This window comes from Narcine bancroftii, chromosome 1 (assembly GCF_036971445.1).
Source record: "Narcine bancroftii isolate sNarBan1 chromosome 1, sNarBan1.hap1, whole genome shotgun sequence".
Classification (NCBI taxonomy): Eukaryota; Metazoa; Chordata; class Chondrichthyes; order Torpediniformes; family Narcinidae; genus Narcine; species Narcine bancroftii.
The window spans coordinates 476,630,491-476,658,219 of record NC_091469.1 but is presented as its reverse complement, the minus strand read 5'-3'; the positions used below and the strand labels follow the sequence as shown (position 1 = coordinate 476,658,219).

At 40.4% G+C, this 27,729-nt stretch overlaps 1 protein-coding gene across 4 annotated transcripts in view; it reads left to right on the top strand.

Annotated features, from left to right (window-relative positions):
* The window catches only part of actr3b (actin related protein 3B), a 355,031-nt gene that overhangs the window by 33,445 nt on the left and 293,857 nt on the right, over positions 1 to 27,729 (top strand). For 3 of the 4 annotated variants that reach the window (XM_069914795.1, XM_069914796.1, XM_069914797.1), the window contains exons 2-4: positions 5,946 to 6,001; positions 16,598 to 16,722; positions 19,975 to 20,085. In XM_069914795.1, the coding sequence (XP_069770896.1) occupies positions 5,946 to 6,001; positions 16,598 to 16,722; positions 19,975 to 20,085 (292 nt within the window). The remainder of the gene's footprint in view (positions 1 to 5,945; positions 6,002 to 16,597; positions 16,723 to 19,974; positions 20,086 to 27,729) is intronic. The other variant, XM_069914798.1, reaches the window with a different exon arrangement.

Below are 27,729 nucleotides of genomic sequence, written 5' to 3'. Positions count from 1 at the left end.
CTTGTATCCCTCTTGAAAAGATAACATAATTTGAGGGATAAATATCATTTTTTTGGTAAAAATATATAGGCCATATTTAAAAATTATTGGTTTGAAGTTTTGAGCTCTCAATCCATTCTGGTGAGGCGTCTTGGTTTCACTGCCGAGTAGTTGAATTATATATCTAATTGATGATCTCTTTCTTTCTTTCTTAGTGGGTAGATATAGGGGAAGGAAAGTTGGGAGGGAGAAGGAGGTTGGGGGGTGTTTGTTATTATCCATTTATATATTTTCTGTTTATGAATTTTAGTTGTTATGGTTTTAAAATTTTTAAAAATAGAATATTTTAAAAATAATTCACTTGATTGGCACTGTAAGTTTAAGGTGGTAAACACTCCATGTTGTAGAGACAGTAATCCTTTTAAGTCCAGAGACCCAGAAAACTACTCAAGGAGCAGGTACGAACTATGGAAAGCCATCTCCTGCGCGAAGAGAAGATTTCAGATGAGAATAGAAACAATGAAGGATACCCAACTGCTGTGGCAGGATCCAAATGGCAACATCTGCTACAAGACCAAATCTAGTGCAGTAGGGGACTGCAAAGCTTCACTCCCAGATTAACTGATGCCTTTTACACCCTATTTGACCAGCAGAACAAGGACAAACTACAGTGCACTCCCATGTCCCCTTATAATCCTTCACAGTCAGAGTGTCTGAGTATGACATGCAGGAGAGTGAATCCAAGGAAAGCATCTGGTCTGGACAGAGTACCCGGTCAAGTTTTGCAAATCTGTGCTGACCAACTGGCAATTTTTTCATGGATATCTTCAGCATCTTACTGTGACAGGTCATTGGATCTACTTGTTTCAAATAGGCCTCAAATGCACTGATGCCCAAGAAGTGTGTGGTAAACCTGCCTAAACGACTATCAACCAGTGGTACTCACACCCACAGTGTTTTGAGAGTCTGGTGCTGAAGAATTTCAGCACCTATCTGAGTCGCTCGAGTTTGCCTGCTGTATTAATAGGTCTACAATAGATGCCATCTCACTGCCTCTACTCAAAATCCTGCAACACCTGTCAACAAAGGATTCCTTGTTTCTGATCACAGTATGACATTCAACACCATCATCCCCTTAAAACTAATTGGCAAACTCCAAGATCTGGGCCCCAATTCCCCACTGTGTAATTGGATTTCCTTACCTCCAGACTCCAATCAGTGCAGATTAGCGAGAATATCACCTCCACAATCTCCATTGGCACTGGAAAACAACAGGGCTGCGAATATAGCTCCCTGCTCTATTCGCTTTACACCAATATCTGTGTGGTTTGGTACAATAACAACACCATTTACACATTTGTTGATAATACCATGATAGTGGCTGTATAAAAAGGGGTGATTAGTCACCATACTGAAGGGAAATTGAAAACTTGGCTGAATGGTTTTCAAACTTTTTTCCCCTCTCACATACCACCTTAAATAATCCCTATGCCATAGGTTCTCTGTGATTAGTAAGGGATTACTTAAGGTGGCATGTGAGTGGAAAGAAAAAAGTTTGAGTGCAAGGTTGTATTTCAGTGGTTTTCAATGTCACCCAAACCAAGGAGCTGATTATAGACTTAAGGAAGCGAAAACTTGAGGTAATCATTAGGGGTTAGAGATGGAGAGGGTGAGCGAATTTAAGTTTCTGGGAGTCACCATCTCAGAGGGCCTTTCCTGGACCCAACAAACTAATGTCAGCACCTCCTATTTCCTCAAGAGTTTGCAGAGGTTCGGTTTGACATTAGAAACGCTAGCAAACTTCTACAAATGTGTAGAGGAGAGAGTGCTGACTAGCTGCAACATGGCCTGGTATGGAGGGACCAATACCTCTGAGCAGAAAGCCCTGCAAAATGTACATTACAGGCAAAACTTTCCCCACCATTGAAAAAATCTACAGAGAAAGCTGCCACTGGAGAGCAGCAGCAATTATCAAGAACCCTCACCACCCAGGATGTTCTCTGTTCTTGCTGCTGCCATCAGGAAAGAGGTCTAGGTGTCTCAAGTCTTGCACCACCTGGTTCAGGAACACTTGCTACTCCTCTACCAACAGATTTGATCAGACACTCATGTAAGGGCTCTTACTTTGCACATTATTTATTACCGAGTAATTATTTTTTCTGTATTTGCACAGTCAGCTTTTTTTAAAAACATTTCTTTCTTTGTTTACATTTCTCTCTTTCGTATAGATATTTTTTCTTGAGTATAGTTACACTACCGATAAGTGGAAATTCTGACCCACAGGAAACAAAGAATCTTGGTAGTATGTGTTGTATTTACTCTGGCAATAAATTTGATCTGTGGTAACTTTGAAATCTTTTGCATCAATCGTGTTTCATATTATAATATAGAACAATATAGTACAGGCCTATATGAACCTACTTGACAATCTAAACGTTCCCTATCTCACACCCATAACTCTATTTTTCTTGCATCTATTTGTTATGACCCCAGAGGACCCCAAAACCCAGCAGCAATAGATATTTACCAAGACAAATAGTTACCTAAACAAAAGTTGCTTTTAATTATCTTTAATCATGAAAACAGAATCAAACTTTAACTTATCAGTATTAACTTACTTAATCTAACTTAACCCCCTTCTAATTCTAAGTGCACATGTAGGTAATGAGTGTGTAAGTTCAGAAAAGTTCTTTGGTTCGTAGTCCAATCTCATTTCTCATTCCTCCAAGTTCACTGGTTGCAGGCAGTTTTTATGCAGAATTTAACATGTATAAAGTTCACCAGGGTTTGGTGCTTGAAAGGTAAATGGTTACCACTCAGGAAGGTTCTTGATGGTTTTCAGAGAGAAATTTGTTGTTCCTTTTTAATCAGCCATTTCAGTGTCTTGCTGACAAAACTTTCCCCTTCAGGGTTCTCCAGATGATAACCTCTTTCTTTCAGGTCACCACAGAGTTCCTTTATGTTTCGCTTATTCCAAGTGAAACATTAGACAGCCAGACCTTTCCTCTTGCATGAACCACAAGGGCTTTGACCAGGTGGTCTTCCATAAGGTTTTAGACAAGCATGCCAGGTTGTCCTGTTCCAGTCTCAGCTACTTCTATTGGGTGTAACACTGTACAAGTGATCTCTGTCTGTCTGTCTTTCTCTCTCTGTGAGAGAAAACCTATTTAACTCTCTCTGCTTGCAAAGCCACCTGACCCTCTTAGAACAGCAATATCTCTTCCAGACAGCAGTGTCTCTGACATGCTCTTTCACCTGTTGCCTTTTGTAAACAACAATCCATTAGTGAAATCTCTTGAGCACTATTCAGTGCTCTTGCAATAGCTCTGAGGCGCCAGTATTGTCTAGCATTAGGCAGAGCTCGAGTATTTCAAATAAGATCTGTTTTAAAGTGTTTGTATGTAACCTACTCTAACAAACCTTTCCCAAAAACATATCTTTACACTCTGTCACAGTATTTGGAATGTCTCTATTGTACTGGCCTTCAGTGCCACCCCCGTCAATGCATTCCAGGCACCCACTACTCTCTCTATGTATATACAAAAAAAATCTTGCCTCGACATCATCCCTGAATTAAACAGATGTCTTCTGGTACTTGCTATTGTCATCTGGGGGAAAAGGGTGGAGCTGTCCACCATGCCTATGCTCCTCAATCTTGTTGACCTCCATTAAGTCACCTCTAATCCTTTGCTCCAAAGATAAAACCCCTAGCCCTGTTAACTTTGCCTGAGAAGACATGTTTTCCAATCCAGGTAACATCTTGGTAAATCTCCTCTGCAGCTTCTCCAAAGTTTCCATATCCTTCCAGTAATAAGGCGACCAGAACTGAACATAATATTCCAAGTGTGACTTAACCAGACAGAATACTAAATTAAACTGGTGTGTGGGTGGGTGTGTTTATATATTAAAAAAAAGTCAGAGGAAGGATTTTATCTCTGAACAATCTAGTTGACTATGATTGTGAAATTAATCTTGTTCCTCTTGTTTAATGACATTAAACTTATTGATTTTTTTTCCCATCTAAATCAAAATATCCACTTGTATCTTGAGATATTGCTGTAATGGAAGTGCCACAGTACAATACCCAGTATCACCATTAGTGTCTGCACATACAATAGATGTAATCATTCAAAGTAGGAGAAGGATTAGGTTAGTTTGCACTTTTGCACTTTTGAGAATTCAATCATGGGTGAACTCTGCATGCCTGCCTAACTCTGAAAATCTTTCACCTTCTGTATCAAACTCTGCAGAAATGTTGGGGGAACTTAGCAGGTCTTGCAGTGTCCATAGGAGGTAAAGGTATCTGACTAACGTTTTGGGGCTGAGCCTTTCTTTACAGTACCTTGAGGAAGGGCTCAGGCCTGACACATTGGTAGTATATTTTTACCTCCGATGGAGACCTGCCCAGTTCCTCCAGCATTTCTGCGTTTCTACTCCAATCACAGTGCCTGCAGACTTTTGTGTTTCTGTCGTATCTGATTATGTACCCACCGTCATTTGGGGAAGAGAGTTCTAAAGATATGAACTCATAAGAACATAAGAAATAAGAGCAGGATTCGGCCATCTGGCCCATTGACCCTGCTCCACCATTTAATAAGATCAAGGCTATTCCGAATCAGAATTTATTGTCATGAACATGTATTGTAGCTCAACATCACATGTCAGTGCCAATCCTGATGTCAGTCTAACTAATCTCATCTGCTTGCATGTGTCTATTCTCTACTTGTTCATGTGTCTATCTAACACATGCATATTCTCAGTATCTAGCTATCCAATGGCACAGCACCCACTTTCCCAGTACTATTACATGTGCCCATTGAACTAGAACTCAAATTTACCATTGGTCTTTCAAACCACACATTCATCTTTATATTGAGCCAAAGATCTATTGCAAGTTCTGTAATGGAAAGAGAATAAGCTTCAAGGATGTCTTTAAAATCTCCTTGTAAAAGATGCAACATTTCCACTGGCTCCTAGGAGTTCTTGCCCATGAGCGCTCAAAGTGGAGAAGGAACATTTGAGATGGCATTGAGTATCAAGCCTTTGAATTTGGAGCACATAGCAGTGGAGCTTAAATTGGGTAAAGAGGAACAACCATCCACTTATTCTGCCATGCATCTCCTGTATGTCATAATGTGTGTTGGTGTCCCATTGATCACCAAGGAGAGTTTGGAGTGGGAGCAGGTCAATGGGACTAACGAAACAGTGGCCAACACAGACTAGAAAGGCCGAATAACCTGTTTTCTATGTCATTCTTGATCCTGCGTGAGAAGTAGACATCTTGACACCTTCCTGTCAGGTTTCAATACAGGTGGTTTCAAAGCCTCAACCTCACCCTCTTTCCTCTTTTTACCATTTTTTGGTTACTGCAATGTGCAACCATGTGAAATGTGCAAGGAACATTGTGGAAAGGTAATTTAGGACGGTTTGCTGCTTTGCAATGTTCTAGACACAGTCTTTTCCTGTCTTTTTTAAAGAGATTATTTTTGCTGTAACAAAAGGGGGACAAAATTTTCCTGTCTAGGCATAAAATTAGCTGAAGGATTGACAAAAAGGTAATGTTTTAAAATAATTAGTAATAGTTCTCTGCTCTGGTCACAAGGAGATTGAACTCCAGAAATTTTAGCTAAATTTATTGTACTTTCTATTAGAAGGAAATCGTTATAACACTCGACAAAATACCAAAGGATTAAGGATCAGGTAAAGATTTTCAATGATATTTTGTTGAGGCCAATTTTCTGATGAGCTTGAACTTTTTTTAAAATCTACTTTTTGAAAGTTTCAAAGCCACTTATGCGGGCACACTGTTTTCATTGAACACTCAGTGAAAGGAGACATTCCCTCCTTACAAATATGATCATGTAAAAGATAAAGTCTAAAGAGCTCTCTCTCTCTCTCTCTCTCTCTCTCTCTCTCTCTCTCTCTCTCTCTCTCTCTCTCTCTCTCTCTCTCACTTCTTCCTTTAGATATACAAAGCTTGGTTATGCAGGTAACACAGAACCACAGTTCATCATTCCTTCATGTAAGTACAATTAATTACTTTTTAAAAATATTTGGATCTGTTTTGCAGTTGTATTCTAGTTTAATGACATAACAATGTAGGTTTTAATCTGGAGGGCAAATATATATATAAGTTTTACCTAAAATGTTTGTGGTATTTGGGTATCCTTCATCCTGTAGAAGCCTGTGCATTGTATAGAACATAGAACATGGAATAATATAGCACTGTACAGGCCCATCGGCCCACGATATTGTTCCGACTTATATATACCTACCAAAATAAAATCTAAACTCTCCCTACCTCGTAAACCTTTTTTTTCTTTCATCCATGTTCCTGTCTAAGAGTCTCTTAAACGCCTCTATTGTTCCAGCCTCCACCACCAGCCCTAGCAATGTATTCCAGGCACCCACAACTCTGCTTTTTAAAAAAAAAAACAACTAACCCCTGATGTCTCTCCTAAACTTTTCTCCCTCCATTTTGTACAGATGCCCTCTGGTGTTTGCTACTCCTGCCTGTCTACTTTATCTATGCCTCTCATAATTTTGTAGACCTCTAATAAGTCACCTCTCATCTTTCTTTGCTCCAGAGAGAAAATCCCTAACTCTGCTAACGTTGCCTTATAAGGCATATTTTAAAATCCACGCAGTAGCCGAGTAAATCTTCTCTGTATTGTCTCCATAGTTTCCACATCCTTCCTGCAATGAGGTGACCAGAATGGAACACAATATTGCACCAGTGATTTATGGAGCTGAAACATTATTTCATAACTCCTGAACTCAATCCCTTGACTAATGATCCCCAGAATACCATTAGCCTTCTTAAATATCCTTTCAATCTGTGCAGCAGCCTTGAGAGATGTATGGGTTTGGACCCCAAAGTCCCTCTGTTTCTCCACATTGTTAAGTCTCCTACCATTAATCATGTACTCTGCCTTCAAGTTTAACCTTCCAAAATGCATCACCTCACACTTATTCAGATTGAACTCCATCTGTCACTTTTCTGCATCGTGTTTATATTCAATCTTCAATGACATCTCCAACCTTCGTATGATCCATACTTGGGCATTTGATTTCACTTTCATAATCTGTTTCCTGATCACTGTGGTTCTCTATTTTTTTTATCTACCTCTTGCCCTAGGACCTGGCCTCTTTAACTTGAAATATAACTTTGCATCAGTAAAATGTTTCAGAAACCATGCTGTGTTGGTACAGGACTGTACCAGAAAATTGCCATAAAATAGGACGTATTGTTCCAAGTAGTTTAAAATTTGTTTATCCCAACTTTTGATTCAGTCTCTTCTCCACTGAAATGGGAATGTTGATTAAGTTAGTGCATGAGACAAGGTTAAAGAACAGTTTCTTCACTCTATCCATCACAATAGCCAGGATCTTCCAGCAACTTTAATTCCACTACCCATTCCCATGCTAAATGTCTGTCTATGGCCTACTTTACTGCTACATTGATGCCATACACAAATTGGAGGAACACCACCTTGCATTCCATCTTCTTAGTATCCATTCAGAGGGCATCCACATCAAATTCTCCAATTTCTGATGACTTCTTTCCCCAATCTCTCTAGCCCCCCTTTCTCTTGCATTCCCTCCCCCACCCTCTCTATCTGCCTCTCACCTACTCCTTTCTTCCTCCAGCCCACCTCCTTCCCTTCCATCCTCCTATAAGGATACACTTCACCTGTACCTCCAAAGAACTCATTTACTGCATCCGGTGCACTATTTCTGGCCATCTCTACATCGGAGAGATCGGACACAGATTAGGAGAGCACTTCGCCCAGCACTTCCTCTCCGTCATCCATAGCCAACCATTTCAATTCTGAGTCACTCTCTCAAGCTCCCATGTCTGTCCATGGCCTTTCACACTACCCCACCCTGACCACCACAGTCAGGAGAAATAAGACCTAATTTTTCATCTGGGCACTCTCCAACCCCAGGGCACGAACATTGAGTTCACTGCATTCCACTAATCAGCTTGCCTTTAACTAGTTATTCCAGTTCCTAATTCCTTTCTCTCTCCACCTAGCCTAGATTCCTCCCCCACTCCTGTGGAGTTTCCCCCCCCACCATCTATCATCTCCCACCCTCACCAACCCTCTTTTTGTTCGGACATCTCTCATGCTCCCCCACACCTTGATGAAGGGCTCCAGCCTGAAAGGTTGGTGATGTATCTTTGCTACATAAAGACACCGTCTGACCAACTGAGCTTCTCCAGCATTTGTGTGTGTGTTTTATTTTACTTTCTGGAGGAGGTGTGACTTTGAGCCCTTCAAAATGTTTGGAGTCTTGATAGACACATAGTTAGGATGCCAGTAATGTTGAAATTCTATGTTTAAATTAATAAAACACTGACCAAACTTTCACAAAGGGGGATGAATATCATGGGCAATAGAATGACAAAGAACAGTAAAATTATCAAATGGGTATTTGTTTATTTCCAGCACTTTTTAAAAATAGAACATAGAACAATACAATACAGGAACAGGCCCTTCAAGCCCACATGACTGTGCCAAACATGATGGGAAAATCAAGTTAAAAATTTGCTGCTTGCATATATGCATCTGTCTATTCCTTGCATGATCTGTCTGTCAAGAAACCTCTTAAATGCTACGATTGTATTTGCTTCCGTCAATACTTCTGGCAGCCCTTCTTCCAGGTACCTACCACTCTGTAAAAAGAAAACTTGCCCTGCACATCTCTTTTAGACTTTTTTCCCCCTTCGCTGTAAATGCTCGTCCTCTAGTTTGTAACGTTTTTACCCTGGGTTGGTGGGGGGGGGGGGGGGGGCGGTTTCTGACTGTCTGGCCTATCAATGCCTTTCATAATTTTATAAACTTTTTCTCAACCTTGACACTCCACATCCTTTCAGTAACGGGGCATCCAGAATTGCACCTAATATTTCAAGTGCAACCTAACCAAAATTTTATATAGTTGCAATGAATGGAAAAGTCAGGAAGTTCTGTTTCCTCACCCAATGAAGACAAGCATGATGTATGTCTTCTTTATCATCCTGTCTACTTGTGCGCCCACTTTCAATGAGCTATGGACCTGAACCCCCAGAACCCTCTGCACGTCGATGCTTTGAAGAATTCTTCCATTACATTTGACTTCCCCAAGTGCAACACTTCACACTTGTCCAGATTAAACTCCATCTGCCATTTTTCTGCCTAGATCTGTAACTGATCTATGTACTTTTGTATTTTTTTGATAACTCTCTATACTGTCCACAGCTCCACCAATCTTATTGTCATCTGTAAGCTTACTAATCCACCAACCTATTTTTTTTCTTCTAGGTCATGTTTAATCATAAACATTGGAGATCCCCACTGCAATCCCTGTACAATACCAGTGGGCATGAGCCTCCAGCCTGAATAACGGTCTTCCAGCACTGCTCTCTGTCTAATATGGACCAGTTAACTTCCAATCCAAACTATCCATTCACCATGGATCCCATGTATCCATACCTTCTGGATCAGCTTTCCATAAGACACTTTGTCAAATGCCTTATTAAAATTTTGGGGGCACGGTTAGTATAGCGGTTAGTGCAATGCTGTTCCAGCACCTCTGACCAGATATGAATCTGGCATTGTCTGTAAGGAGTTTGTACGTTCTCCCTGTATCTGCCTTGGTTTCCTCCGGGTGATCCGATTTCCTCCCACCCTGCAAAATGTACTGGGGTTGAGTCCATTGTGGGTATTTGTGTGGCATGGGATCATGAGCTGGATGTTTAAATTTAAAATTAAAAATCTTTGTATACAGCATCTACCTCCATCAATCACCTCTGTCATCTCCTCAAGAAAAGCCCCTCAGTATGTTATTATCTGCAATTACATTCCACAGTTTCTGAACAGCATTGGTTGAGGAAGGAGACAAATTTGCTTCTTGCCTTTTCTTGTAAATAAATGTACAACTCGTGACTTTACATAAATTATATCTCTTATTTTCCGAGACTCATGAAGTCATACAACGTGATCAGGCTGTTGAGCCTAACTTATTTATGCTGGTCAAGAAAGTGGCAATGGAAATATTGGAAAAGTATAATGGAGGCTGCAGTTTTGATTAAAAATCATTCAAAAATACATTCACCCCCAAAGATTTGTTCTTAACAAAGCTTCTCACTTTGCTTAATTTTCCATATGTTCATCTATATTTTGTTGTACAAGCCCCTGACTCTTCCCTTCCTGTTCCATTAAAATATACCTGTACTGGTATAACTATCTCAATTTCTCAATGACCAATGAAATTTGACTGAATCAAACATCTTTTGCCCTTTCTTCCCCTGCTTTCTAAGTAGAAGTTTCTGCAATAGTTGGCTATTAATAATGTCTCACAAATACTGCACTGCAAAATGGTATACACCAATTAGTGATTTGTCAATAATTTAAATTGTACACCTTCATAAGAACCACAACATGGACAGAAAGTTTTCTTCCACTTAACAGGATTTATTTTATTTGGTTTGGCTGTGAACGTTTTCTGAACTTAATCCATACTGTGTCTGTTTTTTTTAAGATGACGTGGGCCATTCTCGTAAACCACTCTTTATCAGAAGATGAAATATCTGCATACCAGAATAGAGTTATCACTGTTATTATATTTCAATCATTTTTTTTGAAGTTTTTAAGAACATGGTATCAATTAACTTTGCTTCTGATGATGTCAGGGTGGAACAATTTTTTTAGCAGCAGGTTGCCACAGCATTTGACATCAATACCTGAAGTGAAGTGTGTAAACTTCTGTTGGAGGAGTTCAGAACATAGGCTGTCAGAGTAAACACACATGAAGTCACTGTATTGCAGGTTGGGAAAAGCTATTTGACTGAAGGCTCCCAAGATAGTAAAAGAGAATAAATATAATCTCTGTCAGCTTGGACATGTGAGGATATACAGAATGCGTCACCCATTGAATATATTTAGTTTTTAATAACGTGTTCTATAGCGAGCTCTCCACTGGCCACCGAGACAGAGGTGCACCCAAGAAGAGGTACAAGGACTGCTTAAAGAAATCTCTTGGTGCCTGCCCCATTGACCACCGCTGGTGGGCTGATCTCACCTCCAACCGTGCATCTTGGCTCCTCACAGTTCGGCGGGCAGCAACCTCCTTTGAAGAAGACCGCAGAGCCCACCTCACAGACAAAAGACAAAGGAGGAAAAACCCAACACTCAACCCCAACCCACCAATTTTCCCTTGCAACCGCTGCAACCTTGCCTGCCTGTCCTGCATCGGACTTGTCAGTCACCAACGAGCCTGCAGTAGACGTGGACATACCCCTCCATAAATCTTCGTCCGCAAAGCCAAGCCAAAGAAGAAAGAATAACAGGAGTAATTTGAAGGTGGTCCATTGGAAACCAAACATGTAAACAATGGTAAATCATCCTTGACTGCACTATGCTCACTCAATGTAGGAAGAGGGATGTAGGGAAAGTTCCAAGAGAGAGCTGCAGAAATTTCTTGGAAACGAGTTTGGAGTTTTTGGAAAGTTGGAATTGCTGGAGGATAGAGGTTTGGAAGAGGCATTGCAGAAAGGTGATTGTTTCATTCATCTCTATTGGCCTTAAATTGAATGGTGGCAACTCTGATCTCTCCTCTTGTCTTATCTTGAACCTATCCAAGAATCTGAATGTGTTTGAATGCTAATAAATTGTACTCATGGCTTTTCAGCTCCCATTTTACCATTCGCTGGAGAATCATGGAAAATATTGATGTTCCCTGACTGAATTCTCTGTGATTTCCAGCTTCATCTCAACCCTTGTGGCTTACTCACTGAGTTTATTGCCTCCTATTTTCCCCCTGGCTTTCCTTAAGTTTAAATTTTCACAGCCATTTTCTCAGTTTTGTCATTTTGTGCCACAGTTCTACTCCAATTGATTATTTTCTTGAAAAAAAATGTAGATACTGAGGATATGAACTAAAAACATAAGATGCTAGAAACACTCAGCAGGTTAGGCAACATCTGTGGAAAGAGGAATAGGGTTCACCTTTCATTTCCGAGATGAAGGGTCATGAACTTGATTATTTTTCTTGTCTGTTCTTCACCTGCATTCTCTTTCCTACTCTATGACCCTTTCTTTTGCAATGTTTAGTGACTGGATAAAATATACTTGGACAACATTTCCAAATCCCCCACTATTTTCCCAATCCATATGACATTGCTGTAGTTACCTTCGGTGCTCTTGTTCCATTAAACAAGAGTCTCTCATCTTTGCCTCCTAAGTCCAGGCAATGTCATACCTCTGTAAACAACTCATTAGAATTTTCTTGCGTTAGGACCCTAATATCTGGAACCCTATCTTTGTACCCCTCTCTCTTTCCCCTTTTAAAATGCATTTTCAAAATCCTTCTTTCTAGAGCAAGTTTTTCAACATTGGTGTTAATGTCTCTTTCTGTGGCCTCGTATTGAATTTTGTCTGAAACCTGTGGGATTGTTTGAGAGCTTTAGGTGCATTAAAGATGCTTTAATATAAATCAGTTGTCTTCAGTAGAAAGCTAACAGAGAACCAGCAATATATTTATCTCATCACATTCAACATTTTGTGGTTTTGCTGTATGTTACTAAAATGGATTAAGGTCATCCAGAAATGATGTGGAATAATAGATATCTTCACTGAATAAATAATCTTTGCACACAACCCACCCCTCCTCCTCTACTTTCAGCTTGATCAAGAAGTGTAAAGAAATTATAGGGTTTCATTTGTCACAAAGGCCATGCCCATCTTTGCCTTTCCCATTAGACGATGTTCCCTGCTGCCTAGAGCTGAAATTGGATATTTCTGTAGATCTTCCAGCATTTTTAACACTTTCTGACCAAGCAGTTGACTTCCTAGTTTCCCCTCATGAGCATTGTGCCAACTGATGATGCTTTAGATTACCCTGATGTTATATCTGCTTTGTTTAGGGGAAAAAAATCCCCAACCCTGAGTCCACTATCCTTGTGGGGAAAAATATGCTCCCGATCTCCAACCTCTCTCTTACAAAATCATAGAACTTTGTGGCCAATGCACAAAAATCTTTGAGGGTAGGAGGACAAATTGTGAAGGCTTTTATTTACTGATAATGCATAAGGTTTTACAAAAGGGCCCCAATGAAAACACAAACAAGGAAATTACACCGAACCTTGATAAAGCATGGACTAGACTCCAGTTGAGTAATGTGTTCAATTGTGTCCTGCACACTATCAAAATGTTAGCTGGGCTTTGAGAAGGATGTAGACATCTAATGGACTGAGGGAATTTAGTGTGTGGATTGACTAGAGAAGCTGTGGTTGCTCTCCTTGAAGACTCATTTAAGGACTCTTACGTTTGCACTTTATTGATGTTATTTTAATTTTCTTTGTATTGCACAGTTTGTTTACATTTGTTATCTGCTTTTTCTTTACGTGTACAAATTTTTACTTTTACATTACCAGTAAGTGGTAATTTTGCCTCGCCCGCAGGAAAAAGCATCTCACCATTGTGTGTGATGTCACTTATTTAATCTGACAGTAAATCTGAAATCTGAAAATTTAATTTTTTTAGGCATATAGCACGGTAACGGGCTATTTTGGCCCTTGAGTACGTGCCGCCCAATTTACACCTAATTAACCTACATTCCCGGTTAATGGTGGGAAGAAACGGGATCCCCTGGGAAAAACCCAGGGTAAACGTACAAACTCCTTACAGATAGCGCAGGACTCGAACCCCTGTCCCGATTGCTGATGTTGTGGTAACCTCTGTACCAACCGTGCCTCCCATTTGAATTACATGGAATATTACAGCCCAGTCCAGACTCTTCGGCTCACAACAATAAGAACATAAGAAATAGGAGCAGGAGGAGGCCATCTGTCCTGTCAAGCCTGCTCCGTCATTCAATGGCTCATCTGGTGATAGACTCCTCTCCACCTACCTGTCTTATCCCCGTATCCATTAATTCTTCTTTTTCTGTTTAAAATATCTTTATTGAGTTTAATTAAAAAAATACACACATATAGATCTAATACATGTGGTGGAATATAAGAAAAGACAAAAAATTTGAACGTTTTAAATAAAACCTTGATTATAAATTGTGTTCAACCTTTCAGATCAAACCCATTTTATCAAAAATATTGGAAAAGAAAACAAAAAAAAGGTAAAAGAGACCCCCCCCCCAATAATCAAACCCCTCCCTTTAAACAAGGCCAACTTGCATATCGAATAAAAGTAGGAAACAAAGGATGACGTTTGGAGACCTGACTGTTCAGGAGGCATCCAAGCACCTTAATTTGTCAAATTATGGTAATGCTCCATGAATGGGCCCCTTGTTCACCTATACATCTTTGATGTTATGTCTGATTTTTTTTTTCTAAACTTAGGAAGGACATAACCTCCTGTAACCAATGAGTATGGGTTTTCTTTCCATTTCATCAGAATTGTCCACCTAATTATCAATGAGGTAAAAACTAAAATTTGCTTCTGAGATGAAGACGGTAAAACCTTTGGTCTCTTCTTGAGAAAATTAATTCTTACTTGTAAAAATTATCCAACCTTGTCTCAAATATATTGACTGAGTTTGTCTGTACTGCTTCAATGGGCAGTGAGTTCCACAGATTCACCACCCTCTGGGCAAAAGCAGTTTCTCCTCCTCTCCATCCTAAATCTACTACCATTAATCTTGAAGCTATGTCATCTAGTTTTTGGTCTCCCTTACCAATGGAAACAACTTGCCTACCTCTATCTAATCCTTGCCTACTTCACATTCATAACCCTCTATTTTTCTTGCATCCAAGTGCCTATCGGAGTCCTTTAAATGTTCTTGTTGTAACAACCTCCACCACCACCCCTGGCTTTGCATTTCAGGCACAACCAAACTCCAAGTTAAAGAACTTGTCTCTAACATCTTCCGTAAACTTTTCTCCACTCACCTGAAATCGATTTCCTACGATATTTAGTATTGATGCTCTGAGAAAAAGATACTGGTGTCCACCTTATCTATGCTCCTCATTATCTTGTATACTTTTCTTAAACTACTTCTTATCCTTCATTCCTCAAAAGAAAAAGGCCTTGCTTCATAAAGGTATGTTTCTCCAATCCAGACAACAGCCTGGTAAATCTCCCCTGCACTCTCTCTAAAGCATCTTCATGCTTCTTGTAATGAGGCAACCAGAACTGAACACAGTGCTCCAACCAGAGTTTTCTAGAGCTTCAGCATTACCTTATGAACTCAATCTCCGAAATAATGAAGGCCAGCACACCATGCACTTAGCCAACCGATCAACTTCTGTGGCAACCTATGGACCTGGATCTCAAGATCTCCCTGTTCCTCCACACTGTTAAGAAACCTGGCATTATAGGTATTAGTCAACTTAATAGTTTATTTTATGTAGCAAGAAATTGTGATCTGAAATACTCTTCTTCCAAGGATACTGGAAGTGGTTTCAATAATATCAAAAGCGAATTCGAAGGTTGTAGGGATGGGGTTGTGAGAGATGGGAAAACTGATCTAAAATTATGAACATGAAGGAAACTAAAATTCATACATCAGTTAATGGCTGTAACCAGTACAAACAGGATGAGCTTGGGGATTAGGATGCAGGAAAGCAGAGTCAGCACGATTAACATAAGAATCTTCTACTCTTTGTGACAAGAGCCACCATAAGACTAAGATAAGGAGTGGTAAGGAACAATAGAATGTAGGAAGTTGAGGTAGTCTGAACGAGATAAGGGTCTCCAAGCCCCAGATAGAATTAGCAAGGCTTCCATAAATAATTAGAAAACCTTAGACAGTATTAGCCAGTTCTACATATATAATTAGTAAGCCATACACAGATTTATCAAGTTATACATATTAAATTAGTTAACCCTAGACAGGATTAGCGAACTCTGCATATCAAGAGACTGTAGTTCCGAGAATCAGGAAGGTGTGAATAAGGACAATAACATGAAGGGACACCGACAGGATACCCCCTGGTCCTCCAAGTATACTGAAATTGCTCGTAGGCAGGCAGGATTGCCTAATGCCAAACCTCTCCAGCAGGAGGCAGAAGAATGTAAGGGGGAGGGTATTCCTATACTGAAATCAACTGTATAAAAGTTGGGTGAGCCCCAGTGTATGTGTGTATTCCCAGGGTAAGGGGAAGCACCCAACTTTGCATTGTTGTAAAATAAATGTTCTTTGTTCTCAATTTTTGTCTCGAGCAATTTCTTTAAAGGTACTTCTATTTCTAACAGGGTCAAAGTATGAGGCAAATTGATTAGGTCCTGGCACAAATGGCATCTGTCTGCTTATATAATTGCCATTATTTTCATTTGATTTTTTTAAAGTTTGTGAGTGTTTAATTACAATTTAAATTTATTTACAGATTTTACAGCTGGACTTTCCATTAATCTTGAACATGCAATTTTGACATAGAATATATTGTCAACAATGGGCTTTTAATGCCCCAAGATCTTTTTGGTGAAAGCCTATCTTTGCATTTTATTCCCCTGAACTAAACATGTAATTATTGGCTTCCAGCAGTTGAGTGCATGAGTTGCCTTAAACAATTAGATTTTATAAGAGATTGTCAAATTACCACTATCGTAATACTGTTTAAGTGGAGGTAATTGATTGCTTTCAGGTTCTTATTAACCTGCTGCATGTTGGATCTCACCAGGTATAGGTATCAAAGAGTCAGCCAAGATAGGTGACCACGCACAGCGAAGATTGGTGCGGGGAGTGGATGACCTCGACTTTTATATAGGTGATGAAGCTGTAGATAAACCTACCTATGCAACGAAGGTAATTAAAACATGTTGTTTTCCTTGCTGCCGTAACAATCAGGAGACAAATTAAATCTCCTGCTTTTTTAAAAAAGTTGTAAACCAGAATGTTGTTATAGCATCAGAAAATCCTTTTTGTTTGAGTGAAAATTTGTTTTGTTACTTATCAATCTGGTTTGGGAGGGAAGTATTGCAAAACCTGGCCTGTTTTTATTTCCCAATTAGGAAAGAAAGTGGTTTGCTGTGTCTCTGATCTCTTAATAAGTGAAGGTAGCACGCTGAAAACCATTTGGGAGGATTGAGTGTGTGTCCGTATTATAATGTGGTTCATAGGCTGCTAGCCTTATGATTTCTGCTTGTCCCGATATTTTTTTTACAATAACCACATTTTATTCAGTAGATTGCAAGTTCATTTGACTGAATAAACACTTCTTGTACTCTGATCGCTTTAAGAGTGAGATAAGTAACAATCGCAATCATCCTGGGCACTGGAGCAAAAGTCAACTATTGGCATACTAATAGTATTGGGATAAAGACATATGTGGGAGAAACTCAGCTGGTCAAACAGTGTACGTGATGCAGCAAAGATGAAGATATATTACCAATGTTTCAGGCTTGAGCCCTTCAAGGTTTTTAAAAAAAAATGCCAGCAGGCGCCTGAGCAAAATGGTAAGGGGGAAGAGCACGGTCCCAAAGGCACGAGGTAAGAGGTGGATAAGGTAGGAAACTCCAACGCATTGTTTGTCCGTAATTTCTGCCACCTACAACAGGATCCCATCACCAAGCACATCCATCTCTGCCTTCTGTAGGGACAGCTCCCTCCATGACTCCCTCATTCAATCAACCCTTCCCACCAATTTCTCCCCCCCCCTCAATCTACAACTCCTCCCTCACCAATGTTCAAGGCCTCAAGTAGTCCTTTAGAGTGAAGCAACACTTCACTTTTGTATCCATGGGAGTTATCGACTGCATCTGATGCTCCCTTTGTGGCCTTCTCTATGTCGGAGAGACTGGCACAGACTGGGAGATCGCTTCACTGAGCACCTCCACTCTGGAGGTGACAGGGATCTCCCAAACTTCAACCATTTCAATTTTACACTCCACTCTGATGCTCACATCTGTCCATGGCCTTGTATACTATCCCACCAAAACTACCTGTAAGTTGGAGGACCAATATTTTGATTTTCCATCTGTGCACTCCAACCGGATGCCATTAACATTAACTTCTCTGGTTTCTGTGAGCCTACTCTCTGTTCTTCCTCCCTTCCTTTTCCCTTTGTCTTCTTTCCTCCAGCTCTCCACCCTTTCCTTCTTCATTCACAGAGCATCTATCCTCCCCCTTCTTGCTGGTGTATCCTCCCTCCTTTATCCACCATATTACCTCCTTCCTTTGGGAGTGTGCTTCTCCCCTTTGCCCCTCCACCCACTATTTTGTTTGGGTGTCTGCCGACATTTTTTAATATTGAAGGGCTCAAGCCCCAAACATTATGTATCTTATTCTTTGCTACATAAAGTACACTGTTTGATCAGCTGAGTTTCTCCAGTATTGTGTCTTTACTTCAACAATGGTCTACAAGTTTTTATGTTTTACTTCAAGGTGGTGAAGAAGGTGTTTATTGGGATATATGACTTCCCTACCATGGGGGTCACAGAAATCCATGGTTTTGTCTTTATTTGTTTTGGGCTTAATTTTTCTTGCTCCACGATCCTTTGAAATTATTTCTCAAGGACTATGGGCATCCACAAAATATACTGCCTTGCACGTATTATTGGAGAGGTTTATTTGTTGTTTACTGTAAGTTTATGTGGACATCCTTGTATTTTGCTGCAGTTTTTCTCTCTCACAGATTGCCAGATGCACTTTTACAAATCACTTTTTTTGCACAAGGATGACTGTGAATATTTATCATCTATCTTGTCTGCAGACACTCTGATTGTAGTTAATACCTGGAAAAACTCAGCAAGTCCCACAGGAGGCATCCATAGGAGGCAAAGATATATTTCAGGCCTGTACAAAGGGCTTGACGAAGGGACCAGGCCCGAAATGCTGGTTATATATCTTTGCCTCCTATTGGATACTGTGGGACCTGTTGAGTTTCTCTGGCACTTTTATGTATTATGCATTTATTTTCTCTTCTAATTTAATTCATTTAGTTTATTATAGCTTTTTTTTGAGTACCTGTTTGGCTGTATTTCGTTGAAAAAGTATATGACAATAAACTTATTATCTTTATCTATCTGATGTAAGGTACTTTTTTCAATTTCCTTTGTTTGGAAGGGTAACTTGCACAGTCCTGAGATCTGTTCTCCTGTCTTTGTGCAGAACTGACTCTATATACTCCTTTATGTAAACTGTATGTCAGGTCTCACCAGAGAATTCTTAATTGTATTCTAAATATTGCAGAAACAATCTGAATTTTATCCTGCTGCTTTTAATTTCATCCAAGCCATTATTTGAGATCCTGAAATCAATGCATAGCTAAAACACAGTACAAATTCTGGCAATTCTAAAGCCTGTTATTTTAAAACTCTTAAGTCTTGGTAATTGAAAGGTGCAAGTTTTGGAACATGGTCCAAAAGCAGGTCAAAATCTGATTAGATAATGAGTTTAAAAATCTTCGTGATTGAAGGAAGAATCTTCCAAACTCTTTCAAATGAATAACTGATGTGAATAAGTTATCTTTGGCTCTGTAGCTGCATTGACTCAGTTTCCTCTGTGTATATTCATATCAAGATGGAGGATTTGTCAAGTTTTTCCTTGAGACCCTTCCTTATCTATTTGGAAACACTATGGGTAATAAGTTGAAGACAAAGAAGCAGAAGGAAAGGCCCCTTGGAACTTCCTGAGTGATGTTACGATTTTCCCCCTTGTTATATGAAGAATGTCTTTCATGGAAGTGAAGGGGAATTATATGTACAACATTGGATAATCTATCTTCTTTTGTGGTGTTTTACTCTCTGGAATGAACATTTAACAATTTCATTACCAAAATTCCCATTCCAATGTCATGTTGCCCATTTGTAAGAAATCTACAGAACATTACAGATGTGCATTATAATTATTTTATTTGGCTGGTATAGCATGGTACATAGTGGGTTGAAGAGAATCAATTTTGCTTCTGTTCAATGTTTTGTACACTTCAAGAAATGAGACAGAAAAGTTGCTGAAGAAAAACTCCCCCTAATAATGATAATAATCCACCTATTACCTCCTGACATAGAGCAAGTGACAAAACTGTACCTGACCTTGGATTTCTTTTCAAATTTCTAGTGGCCCATTCGACATGGCATAGTTGAAGACTGGGATCTCATGGAGAAATTTATGGAACATGTGATATTCAAATATCTGAGGGCAGAACCGGAAGATCATCATTTTTTAATGGTAGTGATACAGTTGAAATATTAGCAGGCAATTATAATTTTTCCTTTCCAATTGCTAGTGTCCTGTGCACATGCTGCATAATATTTAGCCAAGGAATAGTTCAAGAAATGATCTAAGTGGACAAATCAATACTAGAACAAATTACACCATCTAAAGCAAGTTGGCCATTGTCATCACTCTTATAACCATATAGGAACATAGGAACATAGGAAGTAGGAACAGGAGTAGGCCAAAAATGGCCCATCGAGCCTGCTCCGCCATTCAATACGATCATGGCTGATCTAATTTATGATCTAACTCCATCTACCTGCCTTCTCCCCATATCCCCTAATTCCTCTATCATGTAAAAATTTATCTAACCGAATTTTAAATATGTTTCATGAGGCAGCCTCAACCACTTCCCTGGTTAGAGAATTCCAAACATTCACTACTCTCTGGGAAAAACTATTTTTCCTCATCTCTGTCCTAAATCTACTCCCCCGAATCTTGAGACTGTGTCCTCTCGTTTTAGTTTCCCCGGCCAGCTCAAAAAACCTTCCTACATCTATCCTATCCACACCCTTCATAATCCTATATGTTTCGATAAGATCTCCTCTCATTCTTCTGAACTCGAGCGAATACAATAATATAACCATTTACGGAGTGGAAACAGGCCATGTTGGCCTTTCGAGTCCGCACCGGTTCACTAGAACAACTCCACTAGCTCAAACCTCCCGCTCTCTGCCAATAACCCTCCAACCCCCTCACCTCCATGTACACATCCAACCTTCTCTTAAATGAGAGAAGGGACCCTGCCGCAACTATCTCATTCAGAAGATCGTTCCGTTCTGCCACCACTGAGTGAAAAAGCCACCTTTGATATTTCTCATAAAGTGTTGCCCCCTTACCCTTAAGTACTCATCGAATGTTGATGTCAATGTCAGAGCTGGCCTATTATTGCTCATTGTATTTGTCTGCTGAACTGAATGGCCTGCTTGACCATTTCAGAGCCAACTGTATTGATGGATCTGGAAACAAGTGAATTTCAGACTGTATAAAGGTGACAGGTTTATTTTCCTTTGGGCATTAATGACCCAGATAGATTTTTAAAAATCAACTTGCTTCATGGTTAGGATTGCTAATACCATGTTTTCTGTTCCAGATTTATTTAACTATTTGAATTTAAATTTCCTAGTTGCTGTGTCATTGTATTTGAACATCTCCAGATCACTGGTTCAGTTTGAATACCAGTCTTGCAACTTGACTACAAAATTTATATACTGTTGTTGTAATTTGATGCAATTATGTGTATTCCCTTCTCCTCTACACATTCAGCATCAATATTTATGTTGCAATCTGTCCGTATAAAATGATCAAAGGGTGAAAGGGGAGAAATTTAGGGGGAACTTCTTAATGCAGAGAGTGGTGAGAGTGTGCAATGTGCTGCCAGCTGAAGTGGTGAATGCAGGCTTAATCTTGAAATGCAAGACCAATTTGGAAAGGTACATGGACAGGAGGGGTATTGGGGGCTATCATCTGGGTGCAGCTCAGTGGATGAGGTAGAATAATAGTTTGGTAAGGACTCGGTGGACAGGTTGGCACATTTCAATGCTGCAATGTTCTATGGATACAGATGGTTTAGTCCTGGGATCCCCACATTTTTAGAAAAATGTTATATTTTTTTCCTTCAGTTGTAGGTAATTTTCTCCAGGGTAACACATCTTTGGATTTCCGCATTCCAGTGTGCATTGCCCAAGTGAGATTCAGATTTCCAGGTATCCACTATGCACTTCCTGGCCACTGCCAATTAGAAATTGGATTTGGAATTTGGACAGTTTCATCTTACTTAAGTCTTATGTCCATCCTATTTCCCAATAGGAACAGCTCTGGGTCCTGTGGGAATTCTTTATCTATAACATTTTTTTTTTCTAGGGCAAGGCCTACTTCCATCCATAAGGATCTCACTTGGTACATGTCCAGGTTGTGTGCACAAAGATTCTTGCCGCAATGCCACATCTGAAGCATTATTCAATATTTGCAGTGTCAAATAGAGCTGGTGGGGAAAGTTATACGACACCAGCCATACCGTGCATAATCATGGTCATGCTGTTCTGTTATAGGTCTGACCAGCACCGCTCATCAATTGTTGTTCCTAAGCCTGACTCACACCTTTGCCTTGATTTGTGAAGGCCCAGTTTAGGTCCTTCCACTTGGAGTAAGAAATACATCACCGAGATGAACTTCCCTGTGTTTTCTCTTTGAATCAGGGTCTCTAGGTCACTGCACATCAGTAAGGTAATTGATGGACCTAATTTGTCCCTCAAAAAGATCTTATCTGAAGGTAGCAGAGGAATATTTTATTTGACAACCCATATTTATTTCTGAGTTGCTCAAATGACATTAGTTGCCGCCACTCATAACAATCCTTGATACACCTGACCTCCTTTGGCACCAGATGTCCAGGATCTTGTTCACTGTCAATGTGACTAATCTATTTGGAGTCCAGGGTGTTTTTGGAGCCAGCCACACTTTAGACTCTAGACCCTACATGTTGATTAATTTTGTTCCATATAGAAATTGCATGCTTTAATATGGGGCTTTCTTTTTTTTAACCAGATAATACTTTAGTGTCCCACTTGTAAATAAAGTCTCCTGCTACCTTTTCACCCACTGTGTGCAGACTAATTTGTGCCCAGGATGTACACCTCCCCCTTCAAATAGCATATACTTCGACTGGGCTGCCCAATAATATTTCTTAAAGTCTGGTCACCTTAAGCTGTGCAGACTAAAGTCCCAGGTTAGTTTTTCCATAGAGACCCTGGCTGCCTTGCCATTCCACAAAAACCTTCTAACATGTGAATGTAAGTTCTGAAAGAGTTCCCGAGGCCATGGGCAAAGTCTCGAAGAGGTTTTGAAACCTTGGTAACACATTCATTTTAATACAGTTGACCCTGCCCACCAGTGTGATAGGCAGGGCCATCCACCTATTTAAGTCCTCCTCGATTCTCCCGAGCAAGGGGGTATAGTCAGCTTATATAAATTATTTAGGCTAACGTCCACCCTAACTCCTAGATATTTGATCCTGTTTTGTGGCCACTTCAAATGAATATTTTCTTGATATTGATGATAATCCCCCTTAGTAAATGGTATGACTTAGCTCTTATCCCAATTGGTCATATCCATAGTCTTCCAAGGTTGAATGTAGCTTGGCCAGCAAGTTTACTGGGTCTGTCAGATGTATCACCACATCATCAGCAAATAGAACATTTTTGTGTTCCTCCTGGCCTACCCTAAATCTCTTGATGTCTGTATTCTGGTGAATAGCCTCGGCAATGGCTCCACAGTTAGTAAGAATAGAGCTGGAGATATTGGACACCCTTGTCTACTGACTCTTGATAGAGGGAAGACTTAAGAAATTTTCCCATTGGTCACAACTTTACCCTTGGGCACGTGGTACAATGCCCTTATCCAATTTATAAAAGTTGGCCCTAGCCCCAGTTTTTCCAGTACCTTGAATAAGAAGCCCCACTCCAATCTGTCAAATGCCTTTTCTGCATCCAGGGCTACAGCTACGCTTCTTTCATCCCTTGACTGTGCCAGATGCAATATACTCAGCATCCTGCTTATATTGTCTGCCACCTGCCTATTTTTTTTTGCATAAAGCCCACCTGATCCTTATTTATTAATTTCAGCAAATGTTTTTGCCAATCTATTTGCCAGGGCTTGGGCAAATATTTTATAATCTGTATTTAATAGTGAGATTGGTCTGTAAGATGACGGTTTCAATGGATCCCGGTCTTTTTTGAGAATTACTGTAATAATTGTGAGGGTATGGGTCTCAATCACCTAGTCTACCACCTCTAAAAAGAGTATCAATAAATCTTTAAATTCTTCAGGCAGGAACCCATCCTCCCCCAGAGATTTGTTAGTCTGAAGTGAACTCAATGCCTCTGTGAAGTGGAGATCTAACCCTTCCTGTTCTTCCAGGTTTAAAGTTGGTAGTTCCAATTTGACAGGGACTCATTAATTTTTACCTAATCCCTGCCTTGCCAATTTTGTCTTATATAGATTTTTTGTAAAATTGGTTAAAAGTCTCATAATTTGTATGAGATTCTGTCATTCCCGGTTTGTATTGCATTGATCATAATTGAGGCTTCTTCTGGGCTCAAATGCCAAGAGAGGACTTTATTGGCTCTTTCACCCAATCGTAATATTTTTGTTTTGACAGTTTGAATCATATTGTATTTCAGTTTTTGTTTGTTATAGCCCTATATTGTTCTTCAGAGCTGGATTTTTGAAAGTCCCTCTCTAAACAGGTAATTTCCTCTTCCAATTTTTCCACCTCCCTCATGTATTCCTTTTTGACTGCTTTAGTGTATCCAATTATTTGACCTCTCAAATATGCCTTGAGAGTGTCCCAGATGAGAAATTTATCCAGAGTAGAGGTGCACTTGGTCTCACAAAACGTGTCTATCTGCATTCTTAAAAAGCTACAAAACTTCAGCATCTTTAACAGCAATATATTAAGTTGCCATCTATACACCATCTCTTGCTTATCTGGTATTTCTATAGTTAATGTCAAAGGTGAATGGTCAGACTAAAGCCTCGCTGCATACTTGGTCTCCATCATCCTACTTTCTATATATGCTGAAGCCAGAAATAAATCTATCCTAGAGTATGAATCATGTTGCCTCGAGTAGAAGGAATAATCCCCCTCCCTTGGATGTTTTTGTCTCCATACATTTATCAAATTCAGCTCCTTCATAAAGTCACTGGTAGCCCTTGCTGCCTTTGTCTTTGCTATTTTTTTATTTTTTTGTTGACTTGTCCAGTTCAGGATCCTGACAAAAGTTGAAACTTTCCCAACCCTCCCCCCCCCCCCCCCCGTCCACCCCAGCCAAAATATTTTCTCTTCCCTCTGCCAGTTTCAAGAAGGTATCTTGTATGAACTTTTCATCATCAAGATTGGGGCATATACATTCACTAAGATCCAGGACTCTGAATATATCTGACAGTGCACCATTACAAATCTCCTTGCTTTGTCTGTGACCACACTGTCCACTCTTACTGGAACACTTTTTCAAATCAAGATTACCAAACGAGGAGGCTATTACCTGACCCACCTTTTTAACTTTTGAGGTTCCCACTCTGTTAAATGTGTTTCTTGGAGGAAGGTCGTATCCACCACCATTTACTTTGTATGCCAAGACTCTTTTCCTCTTCACTCACCCGTTCAGAACATTTACATTGAAACTTATATATTTGAAATTTTTAGCCATTGCCCCAGAGACTCTTCCCAAGTCCATATTTCCACTGTACCCCGACCACGCCATGTTCAGTGTCCATCCAATTCTTTTCTTTCAGCCAGGCACTCCAGTCCACTAAGTCTGCAACAAATCCCATTAAGGAAAATAATAAAAGAGAAAAGGAACAACATAACATGACAATAAACTATTGAATTTTCAAATATTCCCCATCTATATCTCACTCCCTTTAATCCTCCCTCCCCCCCCCCCCATGACTTCAATCTCCATGTCATCACCACAGGCTGTGCATTTTGCACCCATCTATCTCCCACACCTCTCCCCCCTCAATAACCCCCTGAATCATTTTCCTTTTTTATGAATTCTCCCATCAATGTATTTATGCAACAAACAGTTAACCCACAATTATTATTATCATGTAGCTATTACTTGCAGTATATTCTTATCTACAGCAAAACATTGACATTAACCATTTGGCACATTTCTTACAAACTGGCAACTGTTTTTAAAAACTGTCGGGCCTCTTTGACCTCAGACAGGAACTTTCTTTCGCCCCCTGGCAGTATAATCTTTCGAGTTGCCAGGTATCTGAGTACACTTTTGTATCCTTTCTGTTTGGCCATTCTTTGTATTGGCTCAAATTATTTTCTTTGTTTTAGGAGGGCCACACTTGAGTCTGGATAGAATAACATCTTATTCCCCTCCAGCTCCATTGGCTCCCCCCTCGCTTTTGCCCTGACTGCCACCGCACTTAAAATTTTCTCTTGGTCCTGTTGATGCAGAAACTTTATCAGCACCGAGTGTGGCCTTTGACTGGGGCCTGGGCGTGGGAAGGAGGACCAATGGGCCCTCTCTCTACCTTCACTTAATAAAACATTACGAGATCCCTCCCTTCTTTACTTTCTGGAAACCCCACAATTTTTATAGTGTTCTTCAGAGTGTCTATTCTCTGTCAGGCATGTCCCCTTTCTGCCTCCCACATGGTAACTTCCCTCTCCAATTTATTTATTCTGTCCTCATTATCCCCAGTTCTTTCTTCCACTTCAGTCACCCTTCCTGTCAGTCCGTTCAGGGCATTTTCCCATTTGTCCATTTTATTGTACGCTTCCCTGTTTTTCTCCCTTAAATCTCTGGCCAGTCTCTTCTCTATTCTTCCCATGGTCTTTAAATTGTCTTGTAGTGAAGGCTCCGTGCTCTCTCCCCCACTTGCTGAAGCCATCTTGCTTCCCTCGTGCCTCAAGGTTCTTTCTTGCTCTCTCCTCCTGCCACTGGCTGAAACCTCATTGCTTCCCGCCTCGCTGGATTTCCTGCTGGGACTGTCTGTGACACAGGGTTGAGTTCTCCCGCATCCTCACTCAAGCCTCTTGTTCCGCCTGTTGCGTTCCACTCCTGGGCACTATTTTCTCACTGTCCTTGAGTGGGAGAGGGGAACGACACACCCTCCCCAAGGTTCGGACCTCTCTGCGGGCTACTTTTGGTACTTGTACTTTCTTTTTAAACTGTTTTTGGCTTTCCTGGTCTGGGAGCTCTAGGGGTTGATGTCCTGCTACTCCCTCCTCATCACGTGACCTCTCCGAAGATTGAACTTTGGGAAGGGGGATTGTGGCGTGATTGTGTAGGTTGGAGACATGAAAATACACCTCTCCTGGCAGAATTAATTAAAAAACTGACTTAAAATACTTTTCATATTTTATTAAACTTAAAATCTTTAGGAATTTATTCACAAATTGATATACTATTGCTTCAAGGAAAAGGGAAATTCAAATGACTAAGAAAGCAGTTGCTAAAGAGGTTAGTATAGCTGAAGAAGTTGGGCCTGCCTTAATGAGAGGCTTGGGCTCTCGTTCCTCCTCCCCAAGAGTGACTAGTGCTGGAGCCGGTGAAGATGGTGCTGTGACAGCATCAGCATCGAGTTCACGCTGCTGAAGATCCAGCTGCGCTGGGTGGGTCACGTCTCCAGAATGGAGGACCATCGCCTTCCCAAGATCGTGTTCTATGGCGAGCTCTCCACTGGCCACCGTGACAGAGGTGCACCAAAGAAGAGGTACAAGGACTGCCTAAAGAAATCTCTTGGTGCCTGCCCCATTGACCACCGCCAGTGGGCTGATATCGCCTCAAACCGTGCATCTTGGCGCCTCACAGTTCGGCGGGCAGCAACCTCCTTTGAAGAAGACCGCAGAGCCTACCTCACTGACAAAAGGCAAAGGAGGAAAAACCCAACACCCAACCCCAACCCACCAATTATCCCCTGCAATCGCTGCAACCGTGTCTGCCTGTCCCGCATCGGACTCGTCAGCCACAAACGAGCATGCAGCTGACGTGGACTTTTACCCCCTCCATAAATCTTTGTCCGCGAAGCCAAGCCAAACACAAAGAAAGACTATTGAACTTCAGATGTCAC